The sequence below is a fragment of the Haliaeetus leucocephalus genome, unplaced genomic scaffold, assembly GCF_000737465.1.
Source record: "Haliaeetus leucocephalus isolate CR32 unplaced genomic scaffold, Haliaeetus_leucocephalus-4.0 Scaffold373, whole genome shotgun sequence".
Lineage (NCBI taxonomy): Eukaryota > Metazoa > Chordata > Aves > Accipitriformes > Accipitridae > Haliaeetus > Haliaeetus leucocephalus.
This window is the reverse complement of record NW_010972809.1, coordinates 7425394-7439312: the sequence shown is the minus strand read 5'-3', so window position 1 is coordinate 7439312 and position 13919 is coordinate 7425394. Positions and strand designations below refer to the sequence as shown.

Below are 13919 nucleotides of genomic sequence, written 5' to 3'. Positions count from 1 at the left end.
GAATGGGGTTAAGGCTAGGTCTAGAGTCATTAATACTCACGCAGTGATACAGAAGACTGATAACTAAATAAGATATCCTAGCTGAAATTTGATCACAGGGATATTTCCCCTCCTCTGAAGTCAAAATAGTGGTTTATAATAGGAATTTCGTCATATTAATCAAGCAGACATTTGGATTTCACTTATCCCTGAGATATTAGCAATTCCTGCAGGAAGATTGCAGTTCCTAACTCAGTTGGTTTTTTTTTTTTTTCTTTCTTTCTCTAGATCATAAGAGTTTGCAATGGCAATGATCTGGAAATTCATGAGAGTAGCGAAGTATTCTAAAACAGCTTTATCACCAAAAGTAAAGGTAAGAGGAATTCCCACCCATTCAAGGCATTCTTCATCCAAGTCTGTACCTTCAGATTTTGGTGCCAACACACCCTGCTCAAATACTGTGGAACTGCTTGGTAAAGCTTATCCTCAAGATGACTACAGCAATGTCACAGAAAAGATTCTTTCCAAGGTGGGGAAGAACTTGCACAACAAAAAGCATCACCCTTTGTGGCTAATCAAGGAGCAGGTGAAAGACCACTTTTACAAACAATATATAGGACGTCGTGGGACTCCGCTCTTTTCTGTCTATGACGGTCTTTCTCCGGTGGTTACAGTACAGCAGAATTTTGATAGGTTGCTTATCCCACAAAACCATGCCAGCAGAAGGAAAGAGGATAACTATTACTTGAATCGTGATCACATGCTAAGAGCACATACATCAGCTCATCAGTGGGACTTGATACACTCCGGCCTAGATGCCTTTCTGGCAGTGGGAGATGTCTACCGCCGTGATACAATTGATAACACCCACTACCCAGTCTTCCATCAGATGGAAGGAGTTCGCCTCTTCTCCTGTCATGAGGTAGGAATTCTCTAGTTGGGGTGAAAGAGATTTTGGGTAAGTTGCATCAGCTTGTATTTGCTGTAAGCAAAGTGCATGCATGTAAACATATTACAGCAACACGTGTTATACTGTTGATAAAGGTCAAGTGATTGATCATGTAGTAATACTTTTAATTTGGAAAAATAGAGGTGGAAAAGATTGAATTTGAAGACAACTATAACTTCCCCAGAAAAATGTGGAAAGAATGGAAAAACAATATTCTTGAAAGCTAGCAAAATAAAACATTATCTGAAAGGAAACAGCTTGTTCAGCTAATGATCTTCACGATTCCATTGTAGCTCTATCACAAGTCTCCTCCAGTGAGGTCACTTCACCAAAGACTTTGTCATATTTGATGCTTGAAGGACTCATGATGTGAATTGTTGCAGCTATATCCAGAGTGCAGTTTTTATTATGTCATCCTTTTTCTTTTAATAGCTCCAACCTTCTGTAAATGAATGTCTTTTTTTAATGAATTGTTCATTCTTCATCTTATCCTAAAGCTGCATTGAAGGCTTCATCTATTGCAGCTGATAGTTATGGGTGTGCACAGTAAACTCATCAGAGTCCAGAAGCATCAGCTAAAGAGCTCTGGGTAGATATCCAAGACTCTTGAGTTCATATATTTCGTTGGCGCAGTGTGCGTGTTCTGCAAATGCTTGGGTGTCATTAAGTGTTCTGCTGTATCATTGATCAGTGGTAAATACAAGCAGGTTTGTTTTCCAAATAGTAATTGATTTGTATAATTTGTGTATGCTTGTAGCAATACTGCCAAATTCACATTTCTATAACTAAAACTAGTTTATTCTAATAATGCTGAGATGTAGACTATTCTTAATTTGGTTGCCAGTGGGTGACAGGAGCTTGGCAGGGAAGCCTGATGGGTTTGGATGCCTGAGGGAAAACTGGTGTAATTTATGGAGCACTGCTTTTCTCACTGGTGGAAAGGGTTCATGCATCCTGCACTGGTGTTTCCCACCCCATGTGGCCACTGCTTCTTCCACTTTGGAAAAAATACATGCCTCTGCAGATGTCCTGTGAGCTATGTGGTGTCGAATACAGCTTACAACTGCTTCTTTGGTAACCAGGAAATGGAAATCTTGCAGATTTATCCAATCTTGTTTGTTTGCTGTTCTTTTCCCGTAGCCCTGTTTATGAACACAATCAGGGTATGTGCAAGAGAAAAATGTACAATACTATATTAAGAAAATGCCGCTTCTTAATGTTTTATATTCATGACAATTTTTTTTTACTTAAGCAGGAGTTCAGGCATTCAGATGGATAGATTTTATCTGCCACAAACTTGTAACATTGGCACTCTTGCAGGATGGAATTTCTGCAAACTTAGGTGTGATTGATCTAATTATCAAAACTATTGTTAATGAATATGGCCCTTACGAAATTTTGGTCTTAATGACAGACTATTTCTTTCTTCTCTACAAATTTAAAAATAGGAATAATAGTAATAATAGGATTTTAATAACTGGGAAGAACGTTACAGAAATGTTCACTGACACCATCTATGTAGAAATACATGATGTGTAACAATCTGATTCATTCCATTGTAGGTTGCTTGTTTCTTTTTTGCTTCTTTCTTTTCCCCCAAGAAAATGATTGAGATGTTATTGGAGAATGTTAACAGCTGATGAATTTGAAGTTAGCTTTATGCTGGAAAATGTGTCTGCCTCTCTAAAGAATGAAAGTCCAGTTGACTTTCTATACTGATGAAGAAAGAATAATGCTATGGTGTACAATGTGTAAAGTCTTGTTTATTGGGCAACATGCATAAATTCTAAATTTGAGCATGATATAAAGCATCCTTTTTTGCTTCAGTTGCAGATTAAATACCGATAAGGTCTTGCAATATGTAAAACTTTTTACAGGCATCATCACAAGAGCCTTGTGGAAAAAATTGAATGTGTAATTCTGAAATTTCACTAGGGACTGTTTCTGTGTTTTACATTCTGGTTGCCTGCTCAAAATAACCGAAATTTAAATAATTCCAGAAGGAACTGTCTGAGCAGAACAAAGACTAAGTGGAGGTAATACTACATGAGAGAAATATTTTTATATTCATTTATTTATACCCATGTTTGAGTTGTAACCTACTGAGCAGAAGTGTGTGAATGCCAGGGCCTGTTACCCTCACCTCAGACTTTTCATTCATAACCAGACTGCAGTCTCTGGCGAGAGGAAATTTGCAAAGTACTGAAGATAAGAATCTTTGATACTAAGGGAAAAACTGTTAACTACAAGCCCTGGCTACATTTCATCTTATGGCCAATACAATAATTTTATATGCTGTAATGAGTTTACTGCTCTTTGTTCTTTTGATTTATACATCTATCATTTGTCATCTTCCCAGTGATAGTGACCACAGATCGGGGGGGGGGGGGAAAAAAACCTAAAGTGATTTTATAGGGACTTGAATTTAGAGGAATTTGACAACTCATCTCAGTCTGGGGGGGGGGGGGGGAAGTTCATCCTCAGCTGAAATTTTGGTCAGGATAAGAAAGACGTAGAAAACATAGAAAAGCGTCTGTCCTTTACAAATACCAAATTCTGTAGTCAAGGCTAGGTTAAAACTTCTAGCCTGTGACTGAAACCTTTAGTATATCAAAGTTAAAATCAATTGATTGGATGTAAGAGCTCAAAAAGCAAGTCAGAGTTTGGCAATTTTTTAGTGCTTTACTCTGAGATACTTGTGAGCTATTTGCTTTTTTGGCTATATTATTTTTCATGATGGTTATTTCATTATTTTTATAAGAGAAAAGTAATGTATTATTCAATGATGGGCAGGTAACTGATGCTTTTCTGCAGCTTTGTATGAATGCAGATATTAAAGTGCTAAATAAATTCCCATCTTCCAAACTAACTCATTGCTAAAAGTTAGAATAATTCATGCTGAAATTTCCCATAAACTTTTAAAAATGTCCTTGGACTGCTATCAAAGAACATCTGAAAATCTATTTAGACAAGCTTTCAGTATATTTAAAAATATATTAGGTAATTATTACCTGAATGTAATATATAGAAGATTTAGAAACTAACTAATAGAAATAGTTAAAATCAGTGCCAAAGTAGCTTCCCAAATCTGCTTCAAAATTCTGGACACAAAATGAACTGTTCTTAAATAGTACCCCCAAATAGTATTTCTTCTGTATTCTCTTCCTCCAGCATGCCTGCTTTACTTCTAAAGGGTGTATAGATTTTTTTTTTTTTTCCCCCCCTTCTATGGCATATGGCTTTTTTCTTTTTTAATCCTTTGGGTTGGCAATATTCATACTGCTGTAGACAGGTTTGAACTGGTAAACTTTCCTGAGTGGATTATAAAAGAAATTATTTCTGTGCTATGCCGTGGTCTTTGGTGTAGTTCTCTATTTACCACAATTTATGGAAAAGAGGAAAAAAAAAAATCAACTAAATTACACTTTGTGCATTTTAGCCGGCAGAGGGAGCCAATATAAACCCAATGGCAACCGCAGAACATTTTTCAGTTGACAACAAATAATGTTTACATATTGGAAGGAGACTTCATAAGGTATTTGATAGTCTGTACTGAATTATACATGAATTTTAAGAGGAACAGATGTGAAAACATAGGAATTGCTCCTCTAATTTAGTAACCTTGTTCCAATGGAGGCCAATACCAGATTGTTCAGATGAAGAAATGATGCTCTCATCAGGCTCATTTGTGCTAACATCTGAAAACTATAAATAGGGAGACTGTGAAGAAGTAGTAGGGATACATCTTTATTTGCCATTGAAATATTTTTGGTGGAAATGGCAACTTTTTTGTTAGGATGCAGTAGAAAACTGTAAATATTCCCATTAAAAATAAGGACTGCTCCTCCAAAGCAGTATATATAATTGCAAAATAATTTCAATATTGTAACTTCATAGTGTTTATATCCTGAAATATAAAGACTCTTCTCCTAGGTAATAGAAGTGTAGATTTTCTCTTAGTCATATAAATACATACTCCTTTTCTCATCTTTTCATACAGATGTACCTTGGCCATATTCCTTGTATATTGTTAAAAAAAAAAAAAGGTTGCTTTTATCCTTTTCCTTATGCTTTGGGGTAGGTGTGAACACCTACATTTTTGTTTACTCTTTTTTACTCTTTTTTTTTTTTTTTTTTTAAATCAATGTGTGCCATCCTAGGTTTTCACTTGCAAGACTAGTGTAATTAGGTTTGACTTCTCCAAAATCCCATGTTACTGCAGCTTTGGGACGCTGTGCTTCTGTTCTGACATTGTATCAAAGGAAAACTCCTTCCTGTCTTCACTTTTTTTAATCCTTATATGTAAAGGAATTTAAATAAATTTATAGTGTTTCAGGGATCAGCCTATTATATAGAGTGATTTGGAGCATTTACAGTATGTGCGAGAATATTTGTGTATGTAACTGGGAATCATAATAGCAATGTTTAGCTGGGCACCAAGGAACAAATACTTAAAAATGCTTAAGTGGCCTAGGAAAGGTCCTCCTCTTAGCCCTCCGCAACTTGAGGATAGGGAGGTGCTCGTCCAGGGGTGATACAAGACCCTGAAATGAGCCTCTGGAAATCCCCTTTTCTGTGTGTTTCTTCCAATTTGGGTGATGCTCTTCAGCTGGTGAGGATTAAGGCTTGGGTGAGGAGTCAGTGACTGCATAGCCAGACGAGATGGATGTGGAGAGTCACGGATTGGTGTGTCAGTCCCTCTGAGTGAGGGCCTTTATCTCCTATCGTGTAATAGCATGTGTGAATCAGAGGGAGTTTCGGATTTCCTGGATGCTTTGAGTTAATAGTATTGAAGTAAAGATCCATGCACTTTCTTCTGTAGGTGGCAAATGATGAAATAGATTTTTTTTTTTTTTTTTTTTTTTACTTAGGATGGATATCTACCACATATCTCCCTACATGGATCCATGCTTGTGCCATATCTTGATGATACCACTGCATGCCAGCTGTTGCTGTACCCGCATTTTAAGCACATCTTGGCATGGGAAGTGGTGCAAGCTGCATGCATTTGGTGAGACGTAAGTTTCAGGTGCTGCTGCCTCTGGGATGGTGTTTGAGATGTTGGTTGTGAGCAATGCATCAGTCCCGAGGAGCCTGAGAGATGGCCCCCCTTCTCCCAGGGAGCAGGGAGGAGCATACAGGAGCAGGAGCACCTGAATTAGATCCACCATGTTAAGAAAAAGAAGAGCAGTGTTACTTTGCTAGACTATTCTGAGGTGAATTTATTCCTGAAACTGAAATTTGGCTGAGTGGTAGGAATAAAGGGCCTGGCTAGTTCAGGTGGAACTGACTTCACTCTTGCGAATGTCTACCCAAGTTGTGAATGTTGTATTATTCAATATTTTCCAAGCTGTGGTGTATAAATCATGCTATAATAAATAGAGCTTCACTGGTCCAAGGACCCACATTGTGTTCTTTGTTATTTTTAGTTGAAAATTTGACAGCAAAGGGCATCAGAAGGTCTGTGAGATTTTCATAGTGGTCCATGGTCTAGAAAGTTTGGAAGCCAGTAGTGCATCTTTTATCACAATGACTTTATATAAAATATTTTTTTCAAACTTTGTTTTACTTTGTCTCATCCAGCTAAAAAAAAAAATCCAACAATGCTTTTCAGAATAAAGCAGTTAAATTCATTCAATGTGATATTTAAATTGTGCAGGAAAAAAAAAGAACAAAATGTCTACAGGTGTATTTGGGAAGTCTAGGGTGCTTAAAAATAAAAGGATTTCTATTGCCACTGGAACAGAAGTCTGAGTCCTATCATATGTGTCTTGTTATAACTGACAACTGTGTAGCAGTGTTGCTTTTTTTTTGCTGTTCCAAAACATTTGTATGTTTTTCCCTTACGTGTGGTGATGATTTTGGTTTTTTTTCAGAAACACTTTGATTAGGTTAAAAAAAACCAAATAGAAGTAACCTTTCTTTTCTGTAACTGGAGGACTGAAAATGGAAGGATTCAGAATTAAGGTGACCTCCTGCAAGCTTGTTGCTTGAAGTGATTTTTGCCACTTTCTCGCCAAACAAATGCTTATCTATATGCAGCAAAGAACATTCTGTCATGCAGATGATGGGCTGTGTATGTCTTTGTCACCTGAAACTGCCTGGATGGGGGTGCAGGTTTACAAGTTTCATTGTCCTGGAGGCTGATTGGGACTGGCATTAGGTTTTCTTTTTGATGAGCGGTCTTCAAGTGGCATTCCTGATCCATTGGTTGAGTGTTACAGCACATTTAATACGTTGTGGAAATGGTTTGCTATATGTAAGTGGATTTAGAGTGCAGCTGTTTGTTCATTTATAGGGATATTTATCAGGGCCAGTGAGTCAAAATGTATTCAGTGTGGCAAGGTTGAGTGTTGCCACATGCAGATCCTCATGTAGAACTAGTCCTAAGTGCTGGTTTGTCTGTAAGTATAAGTACATGAGCATTATGTATTCATTATCTTAATTGCTGGTGTATGCATGACTGGCAGGAGGAATACACAACTGCATTGTGGAAAGACAGGATATAGCTACAGATCTTTCTGATCTGAAACCTACTATGAATGCCATCCTGTAGAGAGACATTTGATCTTGGACTGAATCCTAAACATAAGGATAATGAACTGATGTGAGATTAAAAAAAGTCTGTCAAGTGACTGACAAAATTTTGGGGTCTTCATTGAAATCACGCATGTGACTTCTGTCCTCTGTGCCAGGCTGAGAAATACCATGAAGTACTTTTAAAGGAGCATAGCTCTGTTTGTATTTGCCCAGTTAAACCCCAGTGTCTTCTGACCATTACGTGTTACCAAATTTGACTTTATTCTTATTATGAGTTAAGTTGTGAGTAAATTTCATGCTGTGTGGTAGGGTCACTTCGACTCCTTTCTGCCTTCTCCTTTGTAATGCAGCATCAGTCAGATATGCTGATAAATCCTGGTAATTATTAACTTCTGCATGATGACACAATATTCAATGTTTTGCACACCTTCACTTAAAGAAAAAACTTCTTGTCCTTACACTAGACAGACACATAGGGGCTCAATTTACAGCTACAGGAAGTTTCTTTTCTGGTAGTAGTAGTAGTAACTGATCATATTTAATACAATAAAATAGTGCATTTCATTTTAGTCTGCACTGAAAGAATAAATGTACGTGAAATTGTGGCATCTTGGATGTGTCAGTGTTTTATGCAAGACTGTTAGATTTTCTCTATTTGCTCAGATATATGCTTGGGAATAATTGACACCACAAAGGAGTGACTGGGTGATTTTTCATTTTATTCAAGCTTTGACTTTCTTGGCTTTCTGTATATAGAAATGTTGAAGTGCTTCTAATCCAGCACATGTACTTAGCACACAGTTCAATCATTGTAATAGTGAAATTGGTTTATCAGTTTAAAGCTGCTCATATTGACATAGCAGTGTTGGTGAATGGAAAGAAGGGAATAAATATTAATACAACTGTAAGGCATCTTATTTTCTCAGTAGAACCCTGTCCACAGCTGTGCTGGAGTTGACAGGAGCTGATGGAGCCTCTATGGAGAATACCAAAGTGTGTCTCAGTATGTCAGGTATGCCTGACTGTAAGGGGGGCTGTTGCCTTGCTGCTAACCTGTCTTTCGGGGACTCCCCTAAGGCTGTGCTTTCACAGCCTGTGCAAACTGGCATAGATTCATCCCTGTGCCAAAAGTGGCCCAGCCCTGTCCCACGTGCCAGTGTGTCTCAGTGCCACCAGTATGCTGAGAATTGATTACCGAGCTGAATTTGACTGTTTTCATGTCCCTTGGTTTCTTCCGTTCTCCCTGGTTACTTCTCATCCAGATCTACCTCCCAGCCTGGCTCAGTGCACCGCTGCATGGACACTTGTCCTGGCACGGATAAGGAGATGGTGCATATGGCTGGTTTGGCAGGATGAAGAGGCTGGCAGGTTAGAGGGCTGTGGTATGACTAAATGTATTTACTCTAATGGTTCTTGCACGTATTTTATTGCCACATCTGATATAATCTACTAAAATAGAATTTTGCTTGAGACAGTAATTGCAATATCAACACTTCAGGAATAATACAGTGGTAAGGAAAAGTACTTCTATGTACTTGTTGATGCAAATGCTGTATTTTAAAGGCAGTGTCCAGACTATCTGTTCCTTGCAGCAGTCTGAGGAACTAGTTTTAAGCTGGGGGGTGAAGGGAGGAATGAAGGGGAAAAGGAAAAAGAGAGTTTCATGTCCTAAAATACTGTGGATAAGGAGAATAACAAATATATCTTCTATATGTAAATACAGTGTATCCTAGTCCAAAGGGGGAAAATCTTTGGCCTGAAGGATGTTTCTGGCTTACTGAGGGTAGTCTCTTTTGTCAATAGAAAGAAAAAAATACCTACCTGTAGAGGGTAGTTCAGAGCAGGTTCCTGTGTGAGGGACCCTGTGCCCCATAAGCCTAAGATGATTAACCTCTCTAGGCTAATGCTGGTCTCTGTGAATACCCTCTGGTTTTCAAAACTGCATGCTGGATGACTGATCTGCCCTGCTGACAGTAAATTAGTTATAGGGTGAGTATCATCTGCTTCTTCCAACCAGGGCAGAAATAATGGTAGTAGGAAGAAGGGGGTTTAATCTTTCAGGTGAGCACTTGAATAAAGAGTCTGTTATTTAAAATTGTAATACTTAGCTTTGTCAAGCTGCTGCCTTTTGATTAGTAAAGGCATTTTTATTAGACTGATGGATTTCTCTTTTTCCTTTTTTATTTTGTATTTTTCTGCAGCGCACTAAGGAGATTAACTTGAGAGGTGTTTTCTCAATCTGCCAGCCAAGTCTCCTTCTGACTAGCAATACAAAGTTAAATGCTACTGATGGGATTTTTTTTATTCTCTCAATCCATTCTGCTGCTAGTTTGCATGCTATCTAAACTCAGACTCTTTCTGCATGCATTGTGTCTGTATGAAACGTGCTAGAAGCTAGTCTTAATTAATTGTGCCCAGCACTTGTAGGCTACCAGAGGTTCACTTAAACTCTTTTTTTGAGCATTTAGTGCACTGAAGGCATCAAACTGCAATTAAAACAGCTTCTGTGGGCATCCGTGAGTTGTTAAGGTTACACACTGTTCGTGGCGTCTCCTGAGTAAGAGCTAGTTATGCTGAGAGGCTTAATGTGAAGAAAATCTCAATGTGTGTTTTTTCCCTCTGTGTGTACTTGGTTGGCTGTGGGAAGGTGGAGTAGGAGGGGTAGGAAGGGGCACTAGAAACACTTTCACAGTTAGCACTCTGTACATTCCAGACTTAACAGAGTTGGGTTTTGTACAGCTATAAGGTTTTCCAACAAAAATTCTCTTTAGAGTGTAAAACTGCCTGCTTGTTTCCCCAAGACACAGAGCCTCCAATGATGTGGCTTAGCAACAGTGGTTTATTGGTCTCTCTGAGAGGATGTAGATTTGCTGGTATTATCTGTCCAGATCGCCTGGCCAGAAACATATGGGGATGTACAGGAAACAGAAACCTTCAGCTTGCAGCCAGTGCGGGGAGCAGCCTCTACATGAAGAGCAAGCCTGTTGCATCCCAAATACAGCCTGCACCTGTGCTTTGTAATTTATCTGGAAACCCCAGACCAAGACCATGCCCCATAGACAAAATTCCTGTATGCAGAAAGGTGCTGTGTGTGGGAAAATGCAGGAAAATGCTAGTCCTTAAATGAATAAACTGTACCCAAGATGAATCAAATATAAGCAGCTGAAGGTCCCATTAAACTGCCGGGTTGTGGGTGGTTTTGTTTGTTTAGGTTTTTTTTTTTTTGGTTGGTTGGTTTGTTTTTTTTAAAGTTCATTTGATTACAGCTTTTTAAAAGTGCTGGGTTTTTTGGTATTTCTTTTACATCATTCAGTTACTAAAATAAGTTGAAGCTGTGATGAATGCCATTGTGTATTGTAGTTTTGGGGTTATAATTTGCATATACTGTACAGTGTACTTTGTTCTGCAGAATAACTTTCAAAGTAACAGGATCAGGAAAAAAAAAGAGATGTTTCCTTTATAAATTAGTATTTTCCTGTAACTAATCATATTATTTGAAGATATGGTACAGAAATGAAACAAATCTTATTGTTTGAATATTTCTGTTCTTGTGATGATTTATCTCTGTGTTTAGTGAACAGAATTTCTATAAAGTCACAGTCTTTACATAGCTTTTCATGGTGCAGACTTAGCAGGTAAGATTCCCACTTAAATCAATAAAACTTCATTCTCTGTTTTTGTTGATGAAGTCATTAATGCAAAACACTGGTGTTTCTGTGGTTTTGTTCTAGTTGTTCTCCAACATTAAAGATGGTGAAGGTTTACAGTTGTTTGAGCAAGGTCATCGCACTGCACACAAGCAAGAGTGTCACACCATGGAGGCAGTGAGGCTGGTGGAGTTCAACCTGAAGCAAGTGCTCACAAAGCTCATGAATCACATCTTTGGTGATGGTAGGTTCTTGCACCTTTTTTCCTGGTCTGCTGCTGGCTGTAAGCATCTGGACTTTAGAGAAACATTTTGCTGCATAATAAAAACAGGAGGCTTAGGGGTGATGGTGACAGCTTGTATACTGAAACAGCCATGTGGGTTTTTTCTAAAGAGAGTTGTAGTCATTTTAGGAGTCTTCATTCATATTCTTTACTATTACATTTTTGTCTTAAATTTGGTCAGAGTTCCATGCCAGTGTCTTTTAATGTCAGAGTTACTGGCTACTATTTGACCTTTCAGCTGTAATCAGTACTTTATTTGTTATTGTTCTTTAATACTATTATATCCACATCTTATAAAATTATTGAGCACAGCCCAACAGACCACACACTCTTCTCTTGGGTTTCCTGAATACTGGTACACACAACATTGTGTTGAATCATCAGGTTCATGTGAAGATGTTTTGGTACTCAGGGTAACATAGTGGGCATTAATATAGGTAGGGACATGTGTCAGACCCAACTACAGGTGCTCATCTGGCAGAAGCCATGTTTTAGAGTGGATGTGGTGTGGGTCCTGCGAGAAGAGACGGCTCCAGCTCCAGCACAAAGCTTCTGCTTTGTACTTGTGAGCATCCCGTGTCCCCGGACAGAGTGTGGCTGTGGCATCGCAGCTGGGACTGCGTCAGAGCTGGGTACCACTGGGCCCAGAGCTGGGCAATGTTCGCACCTCACACTGGCAGCAAGGAACTTGACAGAAGGGGTATGTACGTATGTGCATGTGCTGCTTTGCTGCATACGCACTCAAAGTGCCGTTTTCCTCGTGCAAATAAATTAAACCTTGCAGCTGAGGGGAGATGGTGTTTGCTAAGTTTGCACCAAGCTGAAAAATAATTGTTGTTTGGTACTTAGAGTGGAATGAAGAAAGGTAATGAATGTCCATGTATAGGAATGAAATATCCTCTCCTCGGAAACACCTGCTTTTGGTTTCAGGAGTTGAATTTATAAATGGCCTGAGTTAAAATTGCTACGTTAATGCTGTTTCCTGGCAAGGGGGCTTCTCTTCTGAACTGATTCATTTTTCTGTTGAGGAAATACTGGATAGCATTAGAATGCACAGGTTATGCTGGCTATTTTCAAAGATCTTTTAAGATGCTCACTGAATTTAGAGCAGTAGTTTCAAGAGTGGATTGATAACAGTAGCAAGTCCTGTATATGACTGCTTGGATATTTGTCTGAAATTCTCAAGCTGAACTTACAGCAAGCAAAACTTTTACCAGTTTTTGTTCTATCCCACCTGGACAAGAATTTTTTAAGTTCTTGAGTTCATTTTTTCTTGTGGTTGTATTTTACTTAACAGTGGCCTTTTGAAACATACAAAATTAGGATCAAAGTGAGTAATAGTTAGAATAGTATTTTTTGATCAACCTCAGATGCTGAGGTTGTTGTTTAAAGTGAGCAATTTCTAGGAGTTATTAGTGATTTCTGAGACTGCAGTGACATTCTTCTCTAACAGCTGACAGATGCTGCACTTTAAGCTTCAGTATGTTGGCTATTACTAATTCTTCTATAGTGCATACAGTAGCTAGAAAGACATTAAAAAAATATTCTTAAGTGATCATAAACCTACAGACTGAAAGTAGGTGCTGCCTTCTTACGGTAGGGATTTTCTGGCTTTATGCCCCCAATATTTTTCCTGAAATTTAAATACAAGATACAGATAGTGATTTAAATATTTCTTTTTTCTTTTCTCTTTTTTGTTCCCCATTCACGGAAATGTGAAGTTCTTTCCCCTTCACCTTCTTGATCTTCTTGTAAGCTGTCAATACAAACTGGAAGGTAATAGTGAAAGAAGCAAACTTCATGCTAGGCACTAGACCTGGGGCACACATAATTAAATTTGTCTTTTGACAGCTGCCATCTTTTAATTTTCATTTTACTCCCTTAGATTTTAAATTAAATTTAAATGTATTTTACTGTATTTATTGCTCTTGGAAAAATTCTGTATTTTTTCTTCTTGTGAATATTCCATAAGGCCCCATGTTCTGTTAAAAGCAAAAATTTCATTCCTTTTATACTTCCCATCAGGTGTGTTCTTTGCAGCCTGTACTGTCAGCAGAATATTGCAGTGAAGTTGCACATCTTTTCTGGCAGGGTATTGGGATCATAGCTGCAGTAAGCTACTGAAATGTTGCATTGTCATACAGTCAACTGTTATTCATAGGCAGATTGTTTGGATTGCAGAATAAGTCTACTGTGCAAGTTTTGCATAAAGTAGTTTAGGCCTTGTCATGGTTTAAGCTCAGCCAGTAACAAAGCACCACGCAGCTGTTCGGTCACTCCTCTCCCCCCCCCTCCCCAGGTCCTGGTGGGATGAGGGAGGAGAAAATATAAAGAAAAGCTTGTGGGTCAAGACAAGGACGGGGAGGGATCACTCACCATGTATGGTCCATGGGCAAAAGACAGGCTCAACTTGGGGAAGAAATAAAATAAATTTAATTTACTACAAATCAAATCAAGGATAATGAGAAGTAAATCCAAACCTTAGACCACCTCCCCCCCCCCCCCCCCCCCCTTCACCCCC

At 38.5% G+C, this 13919-nt stretch overlaps 1 protein-coding gene across 1 annotated transcript in view; it reads left to right on the top strand.

Moving 5' to 3' along the window:
- Positions 1-258: 258 nt before the first annotated feature.
- The window catches only part of FARS2 (phenylalanyl-tRNA synthetase 2, mitochondrial), a 193821-nt gene continuing 180160 nt past the window's right edge, over positions 259-13919 (top strand). Inside the window, exons 1-2 of the mRNA XM_010573258.1 lie at positions 259-901; positions 11200-11359. Coding sequence (XP_010571560.1) covers positions 284-901; positions 11200-11359 — 778 coding nt within the window. The 5' untranslated portion in view covers positions 259-283. The remainder of the gene's footprint in view (positions 902-11199; positions 11360-13919) is intronic.